This window comes from Lampetra fluviatilis, chromosome 7 (assembly GCF_964198595.1).
Source record: "Lampetra fluviatilis chromosome 7, kcLamFluv1.1, whole genome shotgun sequence".
NCBI classification, from domain to species: Eukaryota; Metazoa; Chordata; class Hyperoartia; order Petromyzontiformes; family Petromyzontidae; genus Lampetra; species Lampetra fluviatilis.
In genome coordinates, this window is record NC_136281.1 from 5,520,458 (window position 1) to 5,542,309 (window position 21,852).

Here is a 21,852-nt window from a genome sequence, read left to right on the forward strand (position 1 = left end):
GCCAACAGCACTTGCCCTAAGAGTATGTGAAGGCTATACAGGGGAGAGGGGGGTGCTTTGTCTGAGTGTGTATGTGTGTTGGTGAGAGAGTCTCTGTGTGTGTATGCGTGGCTAATACGCGCGTGTTTCTAGCTAATTGTCTCCACCATGAGCTGAATTATGTCGGCAAATCCCTGCGCTAGAGAGGGCACCTGCCGATCGTGGATTTAAACACCCCCCCTCTCCCCTCTTTCTCCTCCTGCTCTTCCTCCTCCTCCTCCTCTCTCCCTCTCTCCCTCTAGCCCCTTGCCATCCCTCTATTTACGTCCCTCCATCTGTCTCGCCAGTCTAGCCGCTGGTCGCGCGGAGGGAGAAGAGACTTCAGACTCTCCTCCTCCGCCTCCTCCTCGGCGGGGCCGGCACGATGGATCCAGCCGTGACCCCGCAGCAAACACTGCCCCCCGCGCCCATCGCGTGGCGGAACCACAACGGCTCGGTACCGTACACCGAGCCGCCCTTGACCGAGGAGGGCGAGACGGCGATCGGCGTCTACCTGATCAGCCTCGGTGAGTCCCTTTCGAGTCTCAGCGTCGTTGATGCCGCGCCGAGGGTGGGTGGGGAGGGGGGCCACCGAACACGGTGGCTAGGAGATGTTAACTACCTTGCCTGGTCTACACGAGGTCGTGGGTGTTCGATGCCGACCCTGTGACGCCTGCTGCTGTATGCTTGGAGTTTGCGTGTCTCTCTCTCCCCCCCCGTGGTCGCGTGGATTTTTCTCCGGGTTACTCTGGGTTTCTACCTCCACATTTAGAATCGATTTGCGTTTGGAGTCTTTGGCTGCTAAATATTTCGTCCACACGACGATGAGCCACTTCGTCGACCGATCGTTTGTGGCCGGGTCGCTTCTGTACAGCTCAGTGGGCCTCACCTGGTCAAATACAAATACAAGCGCTTGGTGATGAAAGAGTGTTCGCCCAGGGTATCGTTGAGTCTTCCCCACGCTCATCATTGAGTCGTCACCCTGGTTACCATTGAGTCTTCAGACTCTTCACCCCCGTCATTGATAATCAGCTCAGTCGCGAGTGACTCGTCCGCCTAAGCTAAGCATTGAGTCGTCACCGCCTCTCTCCACCCTTGAGTCATCACCGCGATCGCTGAGTCACAGCTGAGTCATAGCTGAGTCACAGCTGAGTCTCAGCTGAGTCACAGCTGAGTCACAGCTGAGCTGTCAGCTGAGCTGTCAGCTGAGTCACAGCTGAGTCACAGTTGAGTCACAGCTGAGCTGTCAGCTGAGTCACAGTTGAGTCACAGCTGAATCACAGCTGAGTCACAGCTGAGCTGTCAGGTGAGTCACAGCTGAGATGTCAGCTGAGTAACAGCTGAGTGCTCATTGGGGCCGTGACGCGGTCGAGCGGTAGCGCGTTCGCCGCCGGGTCTCAGAGGTTCACGGTTCGAATAAAAAAATAAAATTTTAAAATTAAAACAACTAAATTAAATCACGACGTTTCGGAAGCAACACAAGCATCCGTCATCAGGTGTGACCGCTCCAGCAAAATTACTGTAGCGTATGAAGAGAGCTATTTAGGGTGCTTGTGTTGCTTCCGAAACGTCGTGATTTTATTTGGTTGCTTTCATTTTTAATTTATTTTATTTTCTACCTACGTGACTTTACCGAAAAAAACAAAGAGAATGGATCCCTGCAGTCACGAAAACTTCAAATCTAGAAGCCCTTCGTCTCCCCATGCCGTGTTAGTGACGGCACAACGCTGCCCAGTGCGGGTTGGTTAAAGGAGGAGGCCCATCACATCTGTCGATATCCACTCGCCACTGATGTTAGCCGCGAGTTTAGATATCGAACCGAGGTGGCATGGAATCCTCGCGCGGTGTGCCGACCACTCCACCGAAACAGTGCGCGTTGGGAGAACATCTTTTTTTCCTGTTCTTGTTATTGTTCAATCTAGATTTGAAGTTTTCGTGACTGCATGGATCCTGACTCTTTGGCTCTTTCGGTAAAGTCTCGATTGCAACACAAGCAAACATCATCATCTGATGATGATTGCTTGTGTTTGCCGCCCGCTGTTTTATATTATTGGAGAGTCTCCCTAATTCAATGTTCATTGTAAGATTTAAAAAATCTCTGCACGATTGAGCTGTGCGGAAGCGTCCGGTGTGACGGGCAATGCTATCAACCCCGAGAGCTGAGTTCAATTCCCAACCACGGCCAACAGGAGTGGAGGAGAGTCAATATCTAATTTATTTTATTTCATACCTACGTGACTTGTTATTGTTGCTTAACAAAAAAAGAAATCCGCATCGCGGCGAGACGCGTGGACGTGCCCCAAGTGACTCGCGCCGACACGGCCATGCTGAACCACCCGACCGCATCGAGGTTCATATCGAGAGAGTAGAAACACCTGCTCGGGTCTGCACGCAGGGGTGAGAATGCGTGCGGTTGAACAAAAGCATGACTTGATAAGAGGAGAGAGAGAGAGAGCTATTCTACTGGTATGTGGTTTTCAGTGCCAGCGCTGAGAGAGTTTTACCACCTAGAGTGCTGGCGGTCTATTCTACTAAAATTACTCCTGAAGATGATGATGATGATACTAATCTTCTTGGTTCTTTCGGTAAAGTCACGTAGAAGGGAAGTAATAAAATAATAAAAATAAAACATAATAAAATAATTCTCACGACGTTTCGGCCACAACGCAAGCAGCCGTCCTCAGGTGAAGACCAGGTCTGTCGGGGAGACAGCGTCTGAATGATGATAATAATCTAGAGTCCTTTGTCAATCCACTGCTGGATTAAGATGAAAGCCTCCCCAACACCACGTTGGCCACGAGAGTGCTCGCTTGACTATACCTCACCCGGCTGGCCAATGCGGCATGGTGAACAGGAGTAGGGGGTAGGGGGGGGGAGGGTGGAAACCGGTCCAGATGTCACTCGCTACCGATGTTCGCAGTGGCCGGGAATTGAACTCTAGTAGCTGAGCGACCACTGCGCCACCGATGACCGCGCCCCCCCCACCCCAAACATCCATTCCCTCCTCCAACCCTGCCCACACCACGAGTGTCGATTTTTTTGTCTGTGGGCAGAGAGAGGGAAGTTGGAGTGAATGGTGCGATAGCTCAGCCACTCACTCGACAAGGTTTATCATCATCATCATTCCCCGCTGTTGCCCATGCGTAGAACTTGGCAGGCCTAAAGTTCTGCTGGGTACCGACAACTAGAATAGTTGATGCCGGACCACGGACGACTAAGGCAGTTATAGACGTCAGGGTCACGTTTAGTGTTCGGGCTATAGGTTTCGAGCTATATGGTCTGGTTTAGGGTCACGGTTAGAGACGTAATTGGGGTCAGGGTCAGGTTCATGGTTTGGGTCAAGGTTATGGCGAGGGCTGGGGTTACGATCAGGGTTAGGACTGGTAATGTGGTAAGACCACATCGATACAAATAAGGCCAGACCAAACCGGCTTTCTGGATGCAAGTTGGAACAGATTCAAATGTTATAATAGACACATCATCATCACCATTGAATCTTTATTTAAACGACGTGCGAGTGGAGACCTGAATTTCAAAGCAAAACAGCTGCCACGGAAACCGACTGCCGATTCACTCAACAACAGTGAACGACAGACCAGCAGCCGACAAGTCATCTGCGGTGAGATCCGTAAGGTTTGAGGTGCATGGCCGTCTTCCCCAATTCGGCCCTCTTAGGCCCTCCACCCACCACCTCGCCGCCACCCATGGTCCACCTCTTCGTTAACACCAATACTTTATGTTTTATATTCAACTGAATTCACTGCGCACTGCACTCACCTGATGGTTGGCAATCGTGGCCATTGACCATTCATGTCGACTAAGCGACTTTGTCCATGAGTTTGAGGTGTCTGCGACATTTCCAATCGACTGCTTCCACGTTGTCTCGCATTCTTCAAAGTTCCCGTTTCTGTTCCTCTGTAATAATCGCCTGTGTCAGCAGCCGCCCTCTGTCCTCCGCACGTTCCGAGCAAAACCCGGGGGACAATCGGATGGAATTAAGGGAGGAATTAAAATAAGATCCGGGCCACGTCCAGGCGCACCATGTCCTCATCGCGCTGACGCTGAGACAACCACGATGATGAAAATGTGACGGCAGATTTCCCGTCCGGGATGATGCCACCCACGCGCGAGCCTCATCTGTGCCCTGATATGCCCGAATGGGAGGAAACAGGAGATTTAGTTTGTAATGGATTATTATTATTTATTTTAGGATTTATTCCGATAACGCATCATCGTCTCTTGAAACCCGAGGCCGGAAGTTTATAATCTGTTCCGCTCCATGAGCTGAAGGATGGCCTTAACCCAGTGTTAACCAGCACGACCGGAGATAACCCCACACACACCACGAAGGTAACGAGTCCGAGCAGAGTCAGGAACCTACTTGCTCTACTTGCCTATTACAGGCAAAACAACAAGCCATTGTGCTGCAGCCAGATGTGTCTCACACACACACGCACGCACGATGACTCCCTCTTTGTGTGATCCACTAATCCCAAACCATAACCTTAGCCCGGACAACAACACCAACCCCAAGTGTAGACTAATCCGACTCCCTACCCTAACTCACAATCATGGCCGCAACCCCTAATGATCACTCTAACCCCAACACAGAATCAAAACCATAACCCTAACACAAAATGTAGATCCTAACGCTAACTCCAACTCATGTGTAAAACCCCACCCTTAATCTGTCACCGTAATACCCAACCCCAAACATTAACCATGAGCATAACCCCAACACATAACCAAAATCCGACTCCTAACTGCAAAAACATAGCAATAACCCCCTCCTAACCCCATCACATAACAACAACCCTACCTCTAACTCCGACGCATAACCTCAACGCGTAACAACAACCCCACTCCTTAACCCCAACACGTGACCAAAACCCTCCTCCTAACCCCCAACGCACAACCAAAACCCCAATCCCTCGCTCGGGCGCCAAACCACATCCCCTAACGGCCCGTGACCCCCTTGCGTGACCCCTTGGCTGTCGCGTGCGCGCCAGGCTGGCTGTCGTGGCTGGGCAACAGTCTCGTCATCTTCGTCCTCACGCGCCAGTGGAGCTCCCTGCAGCCGCCCGACCTTTTGACCCTCAACCTCGCGCTGTCCGACGCCAGCATCGCCGTGTTCGGATACTCGCGCGGCATCATCGAGATCTTCAACGTCTTCCAGGACGACGGCTACATCATCAACTCCACGTGGACATGCCAGGTGCGGCCTCCGCGTCATCGCCCTCGTCGCCTGGGCCATCGTCGCCATCGTCGTGATGCGGCCGAGAAACAAATAACAACTCCACTCGATAATAATCTTTCCTTCCCGTCTGGCGCGGTTGAGGATGTTTCGTTGCGATGGTGATGCGAGGGCGTGCGACGTTGTTCGCAACGGAGACATTTGGACGTTTCTCTTCTTCTTCTTGGCCAATATCGTGGTGTGGAAAATGACGTTTGTTGTTTGTCGAGGCGTGAATCGGCCCTTTGTTGCAGTCGAAGCGGATCAGCTCACGGAAATAGCCATCGCCCGTGTGTGTGTGTGCGCTACGTGAAATATCGACGCACTATTCTCTGGGTATTTCGGTAAAGCCACGTAGATCGAAAAAATAATTTAAAAAAATCGCTATTTTTTCACCTGATAACGATTGCTTGTGTTGCGATCGAAACGTCGTGATATTTTTAATGATTTTTTTCTATCCACGTGGCTTTACCGAAAGACCCAAAGAATATGAATTTCTGCAGTGACGAAAGCTTTAAGTCAAGATTCATCAACACACATCTCCCCGCGCTCATCCCAACACTCACCTTCACCATCAACTCACACTCGCCCCACAATCGCCTCGCAACCACCTTACTCACCTTCCCCCATGACTTGACACTCAATCGGGCTTCACCCGGTCTCCCCCAACCCTCCCTCCTTCCATCTGCTCACCCCTACCACACTCACTCATGCACCACCATCACGCGAACTCGGGTCCATCCTAGCAGCAGCGGCTTTTGGCTCAGCCAGCGTCCGAGGGCAGTGGTCACCACATCATCACGCGGCGGCGCTTTTAGATGCGCATCTGCGGCCGTCTGGAACGCTCTTCCTTCCGATATTAGAAAGCCATTGTGAGCTATGCACTTTTAAATCATCTGGATTGAAAACTCATTCCTCTCGAACTGCTTGTTGTGTTGAGTCTGTTGTCCTTCACCTGCACCTCCGAGTAGCAAGGTTGGCTATGTACGGTACGAAGGAAGTTAAACATACATGCACCCCACCTTAATCCTACTTACTCTCCCCTTACTCTACACTCACCGCATCTTCATTCCTCCCTCACCCCACACTCACATATCCTCACCCCAGCTTTACCGCATGCTCACCAACATCTTCACGCACTTACACACCCCACACACTCACTCCACTCCACGCTCACCTCGCACCATCACACATTCACCCAACCCTCCTACAAACTCGTCCTGAACTCACCAACCGTTCACTCCACCATCACCGCACACTCACCCTCCGAACCACCAACCCCTCTCACCCCTCACTGCCCAGGTTGACGGCTTCCTGACGCTGCTGTTCGGCCTGGCGAGCATCAACACGCTCACCGTCATCAGCATCACCCGCTACATCAAGGGCTGCCGGCCACACCAAGGTAATGGGGTGTTTCTCGAACGGCTCACACAACACAAACAAAGACAAAGATCCCCCGTGTAGCCTTAACAGACTGTAGGGGCAAGTGCTGTTCGCGAGTAGCACCTATGAAGGCCGGCACAGCACACGAGGGGGTGGGTGGCTAGCACCACGCCCGACCGCCTTTGACCCCCAAGTGGCGATGTTTACACACCGCACCAGGCACCAATTTAAGCCTGAGTCGACCTAGGGGAGGCCCAGGACCGGTTCAGATATTCTTTACTGATGTTGGCCGTGAGCGGCAATCGAACTCGTGTCGCCGGTTTCGTAGCGCAGCGCGCTAACCGCTACACTACACACACAGATTATATCATACACTACGTATACACATGCCGACAGAGACATGCATACATGCACGCACACGAATTCACACACAGACACGGGTTCACACGCACACGAATTCACACACACACACACAATACCAGACGCAAGTTTATCCACGTGGATCGTTTTTACACCTCAGGGGAAATTGCAGGGAGATAATATTCCATCACGCGCCAGGCAGATGTTGGCAAAAGCACATCGAGCGCATTTGTATCACCGGAGCAGACTTTCACACCAAATATAAAGCCCCCCCCCCACCCCCCGCAATATAAGAATGGGCTTTACCATTCCTGGCAATACAACAGGAGGTGTTCATATGTCCAAACACCCAAATGCATGCAACTAAACATGCTCTGGTCTCACACTGGCGAGACAACGCCACACATGAAGGCCGTCTCTGGTGCAGGCCAATCAGTTTCCAAGACAATGCGCGTACAGGGTGCTTAAAACAAATGTTAATACTTACGACAATTCGCAACAAATCCACAATTAATGTGCCGCCTCCGAGCTCTGGAGACCACTTGGAGAAGATTCCAGGCACGTGTTGACAACGATGGCGAGCAAGCGGGAGACTTTTTGACTTTTTGAAGCTGTTGACATTACAATTTGTTATCATGTTACAGTGTGATTGGAAACTTTCGTGACTGCAGGAATTACTATTTGGTTCTTTCGGTAAAGTCACGTAGAAAGAAAATAAATGTATTTCTACGACCGCCTTTGCCTCCCCAGTGGATCGTTTTTACACCATGTTACAGTGTATTATCCGTTCTTTTCCATTAAAAACGATAGGTGTTGACATTTTTTGAAGCACTCTGTAATTATCAAAGCGTTTTTGTTTTGCATGTTTTGCTACAAGTACTGTGTGGTCAATGCAGACTTGTTACCTGGTGTTTGAACATCCTGACACCTATTTTATTGCCATAAAAGGGTAAAGCCCATTCTTATATTCATCATCATTTTGATACTGGTAACAAAAAAGAGTCCCGTACATATTTACACACCGTAGCCAGTGCTCATTGAAGGCTGAGTCAATCTAGGGGAGTCCCAGGAGCCGTTCAAACAGGAATGGAACTATGGCCGCCGGTCTAAGAAGTTCATCGCGCTAACGACTGCGCCACCGCTCCCCCCCCCAAACACACATACAATAGCCGCTATTCACAAATAAGTGGTGGTTACATCACCAGGCTACATGCACTTTGCGGCCACGTGAAGTGTCGCATGCTCGCTGGCAAGAGATCACGGGACAAACCCAGGTGGCCATGGGTTGACTGAGATGCCTGCCAGATGCACCACCTGCGCTCACCACTGTGCCATCATGCTGCGATTGAGTTGCCCGGGTTTGCGCTCGTTGGTGTGGTATGTACGTTGAACTTCTTTCGCACCGCACGTAGCTAACCGTGCTAATCGGAGGTGCGAGTGAAGAACAACGAACACAAAAAAGCAGTTCTAGAGAGATGAGTTTTCAATCTAGATCCAGTGAGCGTCGCTCCTCCACTGTTCGTTGTTGATAGAGGCCAACTGCATCCAACTGCCCAGTAGCGTCCTTGTGGCTGAGTCGATCTAGGGGAGGCCCAGGACTGATTAAGATAATCATCACAGGTGCAGGCCGTGAGCAGGAATTCAACTCTGGTCGCCGAGTTCCAACAACAACAACCGCCATTCGCCACTAAGTGGCGGTGACGTCACCACGACGCTTGTGCCAGGCTATGTGCACGTTGAGGCCACGTGAAGTGTCGAACGCCCGCTGGCAGGTCACAGGGCAGACCCAGCAGGGGCCACGGGTCGACTGACTGAGATGACTGGCTGATGCACCACCTGTGCCCCCTACTGTGCCAACTTGCTGTGCTTTAGCCACCCGGCGCTCCACTCGTTGTTGTGAGCGTCGCTCCTCCACCCTTCGTTGTTGTTGGAGGGCGACTGCCTCCAACTGCCCAGTAGCAGCGTCCTTCACGAGCTTCCTCCACAGAGCCCAATCTTGACACAACTGGTACCAGTCATCGGAAAGTCCGCTGGGCTCCACATCCTCCTGCACCACATCAGTCCATCTCTTATCTAGCCCATGCCGCGCTCGTTTGGCTCCCTCTATCCGGCCAAACAAAAGCTGTTTGGGCATGCTGTGGTTGGGCATGCGGGCTACATGACCCAGTCAACGCATCTTTTCCTGCTGGAGAGCTCACTTATGGGACTTTAAATGATTTGTTAACTCTTCACGCAAACCAGTTAATTCAGCTTGTACGAACAGAATTATCAGTTCAGAACTCTCACAGTCAGCAATGCACAACCACGTTTTAAAGAACGGTCCGTGGAAGGAGATGTCACAAACTACGTCTGAGATCCATTCAAATGACCCTGTTAAGGTAAAACTGGGCTTGAAACTTAGCAACATTAAGTGAAACCCCAAATTTAGTCCGATGTGTTGCGTGCAGTCCGTCAACGCGCCACACTCGAGCACCCCGTGTCATCGCAGCTGAAACCCGGATTCGAACCCAGGCCTCTCTACGCTGCCGACTCATTGTGACCTCTTGGCCGAGATTGAAAAGTCATTCTTCAGAACCGCCTTTTAGCGTTTAGTTCACTGTCCTTCCCCCGCACCTCCGTTTAGCACGGCTGGCTACGTACGGTGCGAAAGAAGTTCACAAAACATACACATGATAATTGTTTTTTTACCCTTTTATCTGGCAACAAACTGACACCTTTTTTTACAAGGAGTCATGTTTGCATTGACCACAATACCTGCGGTCGGAATGCAAAAAAAAACACAACTCTGATAATATAATGAATGCACTGTCCTTGAAATTGATTGGTCCACACCCGAGACAGCTTTCCTTAGATCCTAGTCTCACATGGTCACCGAGCCTGCTCAACTTCCAAATGCGAGTGAAGTATTTAAAATAACAAGAGATCGGTCGTGTTCCCACTACCGTCTCCCCCGTCACCAACCACCCCCCCCTCCTCCTGCCCCCCCCCCCCATAACCTGCCTGCTCCCCCATCTCCTCTCCCCCCCCACACCTCTACAGCCCACGAGGTGACGAGGACGAGCATGGTGGTGTCCCTTGCCCTCGTCTGGGCCGCGTCGCTCTTCTGGTCAGCGGCACCTCTCCTGGGCTGGGGCAGTTACACGGGTGGGTGCCACGCCGCGTCACTTTCACGACCGCTTCGGCTTCTCATCGTCTTCTTCTTCTTTTCTCCTCCTCCTTAGCGAAGCGTGACCACACACTCTAAGACGACTCGGCACGGCACGCTACGCTACTCGCAGTCTCTGCCTACAACAGGACTCACTTCATCGCGGCGTTGTTTATTGAGGACCACCCGTCTCGTATTCACCCACTTCCATTGGATCTCTTGAAATATTGAGGGTTTTTTAAATTTTATTTTAACGAAGACGAAAAAAAGGCTCTTCTTGTAATTTTGGTTGCCGCGCCCTTGGTCTGCAACATACCAGATACTTTTTGTTGACCTGAAGAAAAAAAAGTGCAATGTTTATCATCACAGTTTTCAGCGGGAAATATCCGAATTTGTCGTAAATAGAAATGCAGTATGTCTCGTCGGTTACTTGTGGAAGAACGCCTCCACATATTCATCATCACCACCTTCATCATCATCATCACCATACCAAACCACACCATCTTCTACAGCATCACTACCTTCATTATCATCATCATACCAAGCCAAGCACACAGTCATCATCATCAGCAGCAGCATCACCATCCTCTACAGCAGCACCATCTCACCATCATCACCATCATCATACCAACCCAAACACAATCATCAGCAGCATCACCATCCTCCACAGCAGCACCATCTCACCATCATCATCATACTAACCCATCAGCAGCATCACCATCCTCTACAGCAGCTCCACCTTTCTAACCCAACCCAGGCAGTCTCTTCCTTCATGCGTCGGTTCAGATCCAGATTTTGACGAATCGGCCGAATCGCTGTCACATCACTTGGGCGAGTTGCCCCCTGTGGTCATGGTGGTGATGGTGGTGGTGATGGAGACATTGGCGCGGAACATCCGACAACAACACGGCATGGACGTGGCGCATCACGACTCCCCACAGCAGTACCCAGGAGCTCCCGCGCCCCCCCCCTTGGCCCTTCTCCACCCTCCAGTAGATAGAACCTGGCGCACGACTGCGGCCAATCGCGTTTGTCGTTTCCCCCCCAACAGACCGCAGGTACGGGACTTGCGAGATCGACTGGATGAAGGCCACGTTCTCCACCATCTACAAGTCCTACATCATCTCCATCTTCATCTGCTGCTTCTTCCTGCCCATCTCCACCATGATGTTTGCCTACATCTCCATCATCAACACGGTCAAGTCGAGTCACGTGACGGCGCGCATGGGCGACGTGTCAGAGCGGCAGCGCAACATGGAGCGAGACATCACGAGGGTAGAGAGAGCCCACAACCCACATCATCGGCCTCATCAGCATCATTATCATCATCAGCCATGGGGTTATCCACTGCTGTATGAGCGCCTCCCCCCACCCCCTCCACTGCTGTGGACATCCCTCCAGGCCCAGTGCTGCTCACATTAATTCCACTCCTGCTTGAGTCGAACACATGGCTCCATCTTCACGGTGGGCGAACTTCTGGGATGATCTCACCTTCTGCTGCCATTCCGTCCGTCGGCCACAATGCAGTCTGGTGACGCGTCCTTCCACTGGCAAAGATCCCCCGTGTAGCCTTAACAGACTCTTGGGGCAAGTGCTGTTAGCGAGCACCTATGAAGGCCCTGCAAGGCACACGAGGGGATGGTTTGGCCAGCACCACGCCCGGCCGCCTTTGTCTCCCTAGTGGGCGGTGTTCACTACACACTGCACCGTGTGCTAATTTGAGTCTGCGTCGACCTAAGGGTGGCCCAGAACCAGTTCACATAATCTTCACTGGTGTTGGCCGTGAGCTGGAATCGAACTCGAGTCGCTGGGCTCGCACGCCAGCTTGTATACACCCCCCATATCGTGGGTCGACAATCTGCGCCTCTTTAAAGGGACCGCTTCGTGACGTCACTTATTTAGGATCACGTGCCTGCTATCCACATCCCATCGCGGCTCTTGGGCGTTGAAGTTTTTTTTTTTTACAAAATTCGAACGAAAAATGCCTCTTCTTGTTATTTTGATTGCCGAACCATGCCCTGTACTATGCATATACCCAACACATTCCTGCGGAGGGAGCTGGTAGGAACGTTGGGTTGCTCGGTCAATTTCCAGGGTCAACGGCGGCGTGGTGTATTCCGCAAATATGCCCGACTGTGAGGGCGGGCACAAGCCGGCGAGAGTAGGTTAGACGTTGAGTTTTATAAGGGCACCACGGGGTGACCAACCCTTCCCCACCCAGCCCCACCCCTCCCACCCCCCACCCAGTCCCACCCTCCCCACCCAGCCCCTCCTCACCCTCCCCACCCAGCCCCTCCCCACCCTCCCCACCCTCCCCACCCAGCCCCTCCCTCCCTACCCAGCCCATCCCTGCACGGCGGACGGACGGACACAATAATCCCCTGTGGGCTGGTGTAACCAGGAGGTTCCTACCAGTATAAGTATACGTGCGTGTACATGCATATGGATCTACACATTCACATTCGTATATATATATGGATATACAGGCACACACATACACACCACACAAAAAACGGGATTTACAACGAACGTAATCAAGTGTTTAATATCCAGTTTTGTTGAAGAGTAAACGTTGGTTGGAGAGTCGATAGGGCGGGAAATGCCAATGGGATGCACACGCCGTCGAAAACCCCATAAACCTGTCGACTTCTTACCAGTAGCCCGAGCTTATTCAGACCTTATGGGTCACCCCGTGGCCCTTGTAAATCTCAACGTTCGTCCTACAAAGTCCCATCACAAGGGAGAAACACAAACAAATAGACAAAGCGTTTTTGTTGTTGACCGTATTGAAACGGCTGTACGGACCTGAAAACTCCATTTCCCTTGCACAAGAATGCGGGGTGAACCGTGTGGGTTGTGACAGCGATGGAAACCCCACATCTTGCCCGCCAACACATTTAGTCGAATGCGATTTAGGACGCGGCCCCAGTGCCGATGTTTACGCAGCCGACCAAGAAGGCGCAGTCTGCCTCTACACTGCATTGTATACTACAGTGCTCATGATGGACTGTATGATACCTGCGGCGGGGACTGGAACGCACATCGCCGTGCTTGTAATTGCGCGCGCACCCGCACAGACAAAGGTCCCCCGTGTAGCCTTTAAATTGACTGTTGGGGCAAGTGCCGTTAGCGAGTAGCACCAATGAAGGCCAGCACGGCACACGAGGGGGTGGGTGGCCAGCACCACGCCCGGCCGCCTTTGCCTCTCTCGTGGCGATGTTTACACATCGCACCAGGTCGGTAGTCATTTGAGGCTGAGTCGACCTAGGGGGGGGGGGCCTAGGACCGGTTAACAGGAACTCGGGCCGCCGGGTTCGTAGTGCAGTGCGCTATTCACTGCGCCACCCACTCTCCACTCGTCCACACACGCACGCACTTTCAGACACAACAACCCTCTCACGCACTTTTCTCGTTTGCTCGCAATGCAATCACTGCCAACTCGCTTGCTGATGTAAAACAATGGTCTGGCAATGCTGCTGCTACTGCGTTTGCAGTGGTGCACAAACACAATGATCAACAACAACAACAAACTCAGCTGTCAATAACATTGCGTGGCCCGAAAAGGAAAAAAATATATAATCGGCGACGTTTCGGGCAATGGGTTCCTTCATAGCACATACACACAGAGGCCAGAGATATATAATGGATGATAATGTATCAGTGGAACTGAGAGAGACGAGTCGAGGGTAGTCCCACATTCGTAAACCCGCGAGTTCAAATCCCGGTCGTGTCTAAACTCGCCGTCCCTCCGCCAAGCTGACGCGCGAGTGGAGATCGAACTCCAACGTTGTGGAATTGTAAGACTTTGCATTTAAATGTCGGTGTCATTTCTCAACGTTTCTCCAAGTGCGCAATCAGCGTCATGGCAGGAGACCCAGCGGCTATCCTGCACTATCGCAATGAGAATAAAACGAGTTGTTAGAGAATGGTCCGCTGAAACAGACAACACAGAACTAGTTGTGGCGGTCCTTAAAGGACCCCCTTGTTATCCATACGCGTGGGGCGACGATTTACGACGCGTCCTGCTCCAAGAGAAATGTTCTTAGCGGAGCAAATTTGCATTCGCCAGGAATGTAGCCGAGTTAAGTGCAAAACCAACTTAACTCGATAGACGTTTCGTGTGGTTATCGGTGACCAGGCTGAGAACATCAATTCACTTCACTCGAGAACCCGGATCAAGCAGCAATGGGGCCGGCTCTAACCCGGATTCGAACCTAGGCTCTCAACGGCTCCGACTCAATTCTGACCCCTGAACCACGGTAGCTGCCACTTTGCTTGCTCAAATTGTCATCCCGTTCTGACCTGCCGTCGGTGGCATTTAATCGCAATCGCCTCCTCACCTCGTAGATCACGATCTGCCGAGTTGTCGCCACAACCTGGCATTGCTCGCGACCCGAGATCTTCACCTCCAAAGTCGCCACCCCATCCTGACCTCGGCGCTCACCTCCGCGCCGACCACCCCCCCCCCCCCCGCAGGTGTCCATTGTCATCTGCTGCGCCTTTATCCTGGCCTGGAGCCCGTACGCCGTCATCTCCATGTACTCCGCGTGCGGCCACCGCGTCCCGGCGCTCACGAGCCTCCTCGCGGCCCTCTTCGCGAAGTCGGCGAGCTTCTACAACCCCTTCATCTACTTCGGCATGAGCGGGAAGTTCCGCGCAGACGTGCGCGCCATGCTGCCGTGCCTGGCCACGAGCGCGAAGGCCCCGCGGGACGCGGTGCGCCTCAAGCGCTACCGGACGCACGCCGCTCCCGAGACGGCCTCGTACCGGGCGGCCGTGGCCCCTCGCGAGCAGCCCGCGCCCCGAGCCGCCGCGCCTCGCCCCGAGTCGCCCGCGCCAAGCACCGCCCGGGACCGCGACCCTGAACTTGACGGGCGCGAGTTTGACCCCGAGGGGCGGGCGTCGTCCCTCGCCGAGGCGGCGGCGGTGGTGGAGAGTCGTGACTCTGGCATCGCCTGCACTCGGGGCGAGAGGGGGGGCTCTCGCGGTGACGACGTGGAGGTCGGAGACGATGTGGAAGAGGAGGAGGAGGAGGTGAAGGAGGAGGAGGCGGTGGTGGTGGAGCTGTCGCACCAGCAACAGGTCGACGGAACGCGGTGGTCTCTGGCTCAGGAAGACGCGGGGTCAGAAGTGGCCTGTCATGGACCGATCCCCACTTCGTTCCTATAGCGCAGTCACCAGCAAGCGGAACCTCGATCCTGAACCCTGATAATAATAACACCCCCCCCCACCTCAATCCCCAACTCCCTCATTGTGTCACCCTCTCACCTCCTTCTTCACCAACTTCCATTGCACTCCCCCACCCCAGCCCTCCCGCGCGTGACCCCGAGAGAGAGAGAAAGGATGGATATACAGCGCGGTCGGACCGGGTGAAGAATGTCCGCGCACTGGCGACGCGACCGCTGCTGCTGTCCGCCACGTGTCGCGCCGTCTCTGCTGGTCGCGACCGGAGCGCGACGTCGCCTGACGAGGCGGTGGCTCGCGCGACGCGTCCACCTGTCGCGAGCGACCCCCTCCGAGTCGCGACACCCCCCCCCCCACTACTCCCACCCTCTCACCCCATACGGACACGAGAATATAACTTATAACCCCCAGCCCCTCCCCTCGTCCTCACCCCCCCCCCCCCAACAAGCCTCACATTGTCCCCTCCTCTGTCCGTCCGCCTGTCCGCATGTCCCCCCCCACTCCCCCCCTCCCTCCCTCCCTCACTCCCCCCTCCCCCACTCCCCCCCTCCCCCACTTCCCCCCCCCCCGCACGCCTCGCTATGCAGCCCGCCCCGCACGCGCCACCGGGTTGGGCACGTGAGTGACACTCTTTGGCTCTTTCGGTAAAGTCACGTGGGTAGAAGAAATAATAGATCACGACGTTTCGATCGCCACACAAGCAATTGAAACGTCGTGATCTTTTATTATTATTATTTCTTCCACCTACGTGGCTTTTACCGAAAGAACCAAAGAGGATGGATCCCTGCAGTCAGGAAAAGCCTCAAATCAACACGTGAGTGATGATGAATATAGTCCGGCAGGGAGTCACGGGGAGAGAGAGCCGCAGTCAAGAGTGTCGGCGATGAGACACGGTGCGAGTCACGGGAAGGAGACACGGCAGGGGACTCGTGCGTTCGAGTCGCAACCGACAGTCGCGGGCTATTGATGTTGCCTTTGACCAGGAAGCGAACTCGGGTAGCCAGGTTCGTAGCGCCGTGCACCAGCGCTACACATGTATACAGCATCTTCTTGGTTCTTTCGGTAAAGTCACGTAGAAGGGAAGTAATAAAATAATAAAAATAAAACATAATAAAATAATTCTCACGACGTTTCGGCCACAACGCAAGCAGCCGTCCGAACCAAGAAGATGAATCCCTGCAGTCACGAAAGCTTTAAATCGAAATGTATACAGCAGGCAACGACCCCCCCCCCCCCCGTGTCGCTTCTCACAAGCTGTTGGGACGAGAGCTATACGCGAGTACTGTTGAATTCCGTGAAGGCGCATAACGGAGCGGTGTGGCCAGCAACACCACCCCCGGCCCACCTTTATCTTCCCAATGCTCACTTATGTTTACACACCGCACCGGATACTGATCTAGGGCTGAACCGACTTAGCGAAGGCCCAGGACCGGTCATTGATGTTATCCGTGGCCGGGAATCGAACCCAGACGGCCGGCATACACGCGAACCACCACTCCCCACGCGGTCAAAGACTAAGAGACACACGCGTGTGTAATGTACACACACGCGCACGCACCGCACGTGCAGAAACTCGCACAGGCACCCTGCGTCTCACACGTGAAGCACGCGCTTTATCTCACCACGCGAGAGCGGACACGATTCTTGCATTCCCCGCGGAGACCGATGTGCACCCCAAAACGTATTCTATAGGAGATCGCTAATTATGTTGGCAGAGCGCTATGATGACGCGCTTGGCTGTCATATTTCAGTTGTTGAAGTGTCTGTTCCCCCCCCCTCCCATAATGTCCGAAGCTTCGATCAAACTCGCGTAAAAAAAGATATCGCGGGCCACACAATTCGGCTGGTGTAGTAGCGGCAAGACAAGAGTTGTGTGTTAATTTGGGGGGAGCCGATAGTGCAGCGGTTAGCGCGCTGCGCTACGAACGCAGCGAACCGAGTTCTGATTCCCGCTCACGGCCACCAACAGCAGTGACGATTTTCTGAACAGGTTCTGGGCCTCCCCTAAGTCTACTCAGCCTCAAATGAGTACCTGGTGCGATGTGTAAGCATCGCCACTGGTGCTGGCCACCCACCCCCTCGTGTGCCGTGCCGGCCTTCACAGGTGCTCGCTGAAAGCACTTGCCCCAACAGTCTGTTACAGGCTACACGGGGGTGGGATCTTTGTCTTTGTCGACTTGGGTTGCGTGTCTACGCTGGGAGTCTCGTCGCATCTGTTGCAAACTTCGCGATGCTATCGCCAGTGCCCACACGCCGGGAGAACGACGGCAAAATCACTCTGGCTGGAGCCCGGAGTATCAACGTGCCCGGAGAACTATCACTGCAGTGCAGCGCCTGGCAGTGCCGGATTAAGCGAGTGCCGGGCCTACAAGCATATGTTATAAAGGGGCACTAAATAAAATAAAAAAAACACGTAAATTTTAAAACACAAATTTAGAACTTGCATGGTAAAGTAATTGTATTTCTTTATTTGCTATACAATCAGATAATACGACAAACCGCTAACCTTAAACACCCATTCGTTCATAAAAGTTGTATAGTACTATAGTAATCGAGCAAGTGCAGAATCACTGAACCGGAATTGATAGCTTTGGAAGCATTTAGCGCGGGGCCCTTGAAAGTTGCGGGGCTCGTAGCTGCTGCATATGCAGTAGCTTCTTTTGCTCCTGGGATAATCCGGCAACTGGTGCCTAGAGCTGTCACACCACCTGCGTGACAGCAGCAGCAGCAGCTACAGCGGCCTCTGGCTAAACACAGGGGGGGGGGGGGGGCTCAACGGATGCGTGCCACGCCTCGCGCCTCCACCACTCGGTGTGCTTGATGTGCGTTCGTTCACTCGGTGAAACTGCTCACCGGGAAGAACTACATGCCATTCGGGGATGGAAAATACGAATTCGGATTCCTTACTAATCAAAGTTGACATGTAACAGCAATGTGAGGTCGTTGTGCTAAGGGTGGAGCGGTGGCGCAGTGATTGACGCACTGCGCTTTGAACCCGGCCGTCTGAGTTCGAGTCCGGGCCCTTCCCTCCGCCGCACCTTCCGTCGCGATTCGATTAATTGCAACGATTGGAAATCGCGATTGCGTTCAATAATCGATAATGCTGTGTGCATTTGTGTGTTTACATTCGACATGAAGTTTGCACTTCGCCTGTGCTGTCCTGCTTAGTCTGCTTTGTCTCCAATCCCCGTCTCGTTTGTTCCGTCGCCTTCATTCCGACCGTCACCGATCGCGAATCACCAGCTCCAACTCGCGCTATCCCACGCATGTATCGTCGTGAGCCTTTGAATCGTTTCGAATCGATAAATGAGTACGTGCCCACTCGCCCTCTGCAAGCCGCGTTAGGTGAGCCGAGTGGTCGAGTGGCTGGCGAGTGTCGGGTGAAGAACGAGTCTGCGAGCGTCCCTCTAACCCTGTCCGTGGGATGGGCTGCCCTCTCGCGAAACAATGAGTCATACAACAAGAGGTGGAGCGGTGGGACGTTGGTTAGCGAGCTGCACTTTGGTGATCAAGGCGAGCCGAGCTGGATTCCCAGTCACGGCTAACATCAGTGGCAAAAGTGATATCGGACGCGATCCTGCCAAACGTCTTCACCGCCCAGTACTCACCAGCGTGGTTGAGTTTGGTGGAAATGAATATCCCGTGCAAACCACGACGCGGGGAGGTCTTAATCCAGCAGTGGATTGAGAAAGGTCTGTCAATGATTGTTGTTATTATCATAACAATGCCCTTAATATCGAGGAATCTGGCTCGGTGGCGCCACTAGTTGTGAACTCAAATGCTGGTCAGGGGTTGAGTGACTCAGCCCAGAATTCGTCCAAGGTTTTTTCTCTAAAACGAGGCCTCGGGGGCAGATCGGCTGCGGCTGTCCCCGTGGATGAGACTCGCCCGCTGGTGGACTGAGATCTGGGCTGCAGGGAGCTCTTTGCTGGCGACGCGTCGCTTGCGAACCCTGACACCTTCACCCAAGTCGGGGGCTGCGATCGCAACAACAGTCGCGCCGAGTGAGAAGCGAGAGAAGCGAGAGTTGAGTCGGGTTACGGGCCACGGCGAGGTATAGCAGCTCCCGCTCTCTCGCTCTCGCGCAAGGCGCGCGCGCGCGGGTTGCGGTGTGTTGTACTCACGGAGCCGATGGCCTTGACTTACGAGCAGCTAAGAGCCCATTGAGAACCACGCAGTAGTTTCTCTTTTGTAAGGCGGAGGAGACCTTGGGGTTTAAACAAAGACCGCACTGCACAGCTGTTGTTCTAGTCTTGCCTTTAGCGATGTGTTCAGGAGTTGAATGCCAGGACGAGAGGGCTTCAGCAGAGAGAGAGAGAGAAGGTTTTGTCGTTTTGCTATTCTTTCTCCTCCGTTGAAGGAGCGCAGACTACAGCGGTATGCGATCTTGTCCGTCGTACACTTGTCGAGATACGTTGGGGGCGGTGGTGGCCTTGTCGAGTGCTGGTGATGGCGGTGGTGTCGCGTTCGCCGCGTGTGTTGCCAAGTTTCGCGGTTCGCATCCGGCAGGCCACGCTGGCTACTACTGCGGCTGTATTTACCACAAATTATGCAACGAGTTAATCGTGGGAGGGGGTGGCGGGGGGGGGCGTTGAAGACCCCTTGGCGTCATTACAAACGAGTCGGCCGTTGTGCAGCGTCGGTGTCATGGAATGAATGAATGAATTGAATGGTCCAAATTTGAAAAATTACTCGCGAATGACTCCGTGGGGGATCCAACAAAGCAACGTCGCATCCCCCCGCCCCCCCCCCCCCGCTATTAAACTGCCGTAGGCTCCGTCTGTGAAACGTTGCGCCTTGCGCTATAACACTGCACACTAATGGTGTGAATACCAAGTGTACTGCATTCATTTTTTGTATTGTGTTACAGACATATTAAGTTAAGTTTGTTATCTTTGAACAGGTAAGAGCCCATTTGGACCAGGGGGTTCTCTTCCCAAGAGGCGGCCTGAATTTCACCAAGTATCGTCCAGTGACTGTGCAACTAAACGAATAGCGTGAGCGGCGTACACAGGGCAAGGTATATGATCCTCATTCATGAGCCGCAGGTAAGAGCTCATTGGGGTCTCTGTTGTCAGGAAGACCACCTCGGATAGCACAAGAACGACTCAGCCGCGCACACTTACATATACAATCTTAATTTTGGAGCTTTCGTGACTGCAGGAATTAAACGTCGTATGCTATTATTTAATTTATTATTTTATCTTTATACGTGACTTTACCGAAAGAACCAAAGAATACTTACATATACACCTATAGATTCGCACAGAGACGCATCGCCTAATGCACACTTACACGGATATATCTATATATGAACTGACATCGAATTGCATAGCGTTCCGTTAACATAGTGACCTATCGACGCGCGTGGACAGGTGCCATTTATACGTGAGCCAAACAACTCAACACGTCCGTCAATAACACCGTGGCTTTAAAGGGAAAACGATATTTAATCGGAGACGTTTGGGACCGGTGGCTCCTCTTCCTCGCACGTTATATATGAGCCGGGGAGCACGGAGGGTTGTCTCCTTTCGAGGGAGACCTCAGAATCAGAATGTTTATTTACGCTGGAGGAATCCGATGAGTTGTGAAGCTATTTTTCAACAGATGCCCCGGGTTGAGACGAAGTCGCCTACAGCGAAACAAAGCGCAGACTTCATAACCCGTGCATTTCGCGTGTAAGTTCACCGAAGCAGCAACCTGATAACTGACGGACTTACGTGGATTCCCACGGACTTATTTAGAGATCAAGAGACCCAGTGGGAGACCCAAAGGATCATGCAGAAATCCATTAAGTGACGTAGATAACCATCGCGGCTGATGACGATGATAATGACGATCCTTATCGAGGGTGGAAAGAGGCACACGAGGATGCGGCGTCACCAGCAGCGCGCCCGACCGCCTTTATTCCCCAAAGTATCATATTCCTTTAGGAGAGGACCAGACCTGGGGCAGATATCACTTGCTACTGATGATAGCCATGGTTGGGGAATCGAACATATGTTGTCCTAATTCGTAGCGAGGTGCGCTAATCAGTGCGCAACCACCCTTACCAAACACGTACAGAAACGCAGACGCGAACATATAAACAAAGACAAAGATCACCCGTATAGCCTCAGACTGTTGGGGCAAGTGTTGTTATCGAGCACCTTTGAAGGCCGGAATGGCACACAAGGGGGTGGGTGGTCAACGCCACGCCCGGCCGCCTTTGTCTCCCCAGTGGCGATGTTTACACACAGCACCGGGTACTCATTTGAGGCTGAGTCGACCTAGGGGAGGCCCAGGACCGGTTCAGATAATCGTCACCGATGTTGGCCGTGAGCGGGAATCCAACCCGGGTCACCAGGTTCATAGCGCAGCGCGCTAACCGCTACACTACCGCTCAGTGACACAGAGACAAAGACAAAGATCCCCCGTATAGCCTTAACAGACTGTAGGGGCAAGTGCTGTTAGCGAGCACCTATGAAGGCCGGAACGGTACACGAGGGGTGGGTGGCCAGCACCACGCACACACACATACACCATTGCA

The 21,852-nt window shown here is 53.1% G+C and overlaps 1 protein-coding gene across 1 annotated transcript; it reads left to right on the top strand.

The window, feature by feature from the left end:
• The first annotated feature begins 403 nt into the window (after positions 1–403).
• Positions 404–15,606, top strand: LOC144933334 (visual pigment-like receptor peropsin). Its single transcript, XM_078858018.1, has 7 exons — positions 404–545; positions 5,028–5,233; positions 6,554–6,653; positions 10,034–10,138; positions 11,191–11,414; positions 14,616–15,173; positions 15,472–15,606. Exons 1-7 carry the CDS (start codon positions 404–406, stop codon positions 15,604–15,606), a joined length of 1,470 nt encoding a protein of 489 aa, XP_078714144.1.
• Positions 15,607–21,852: the final 6,246 nt, after the last annotated feature.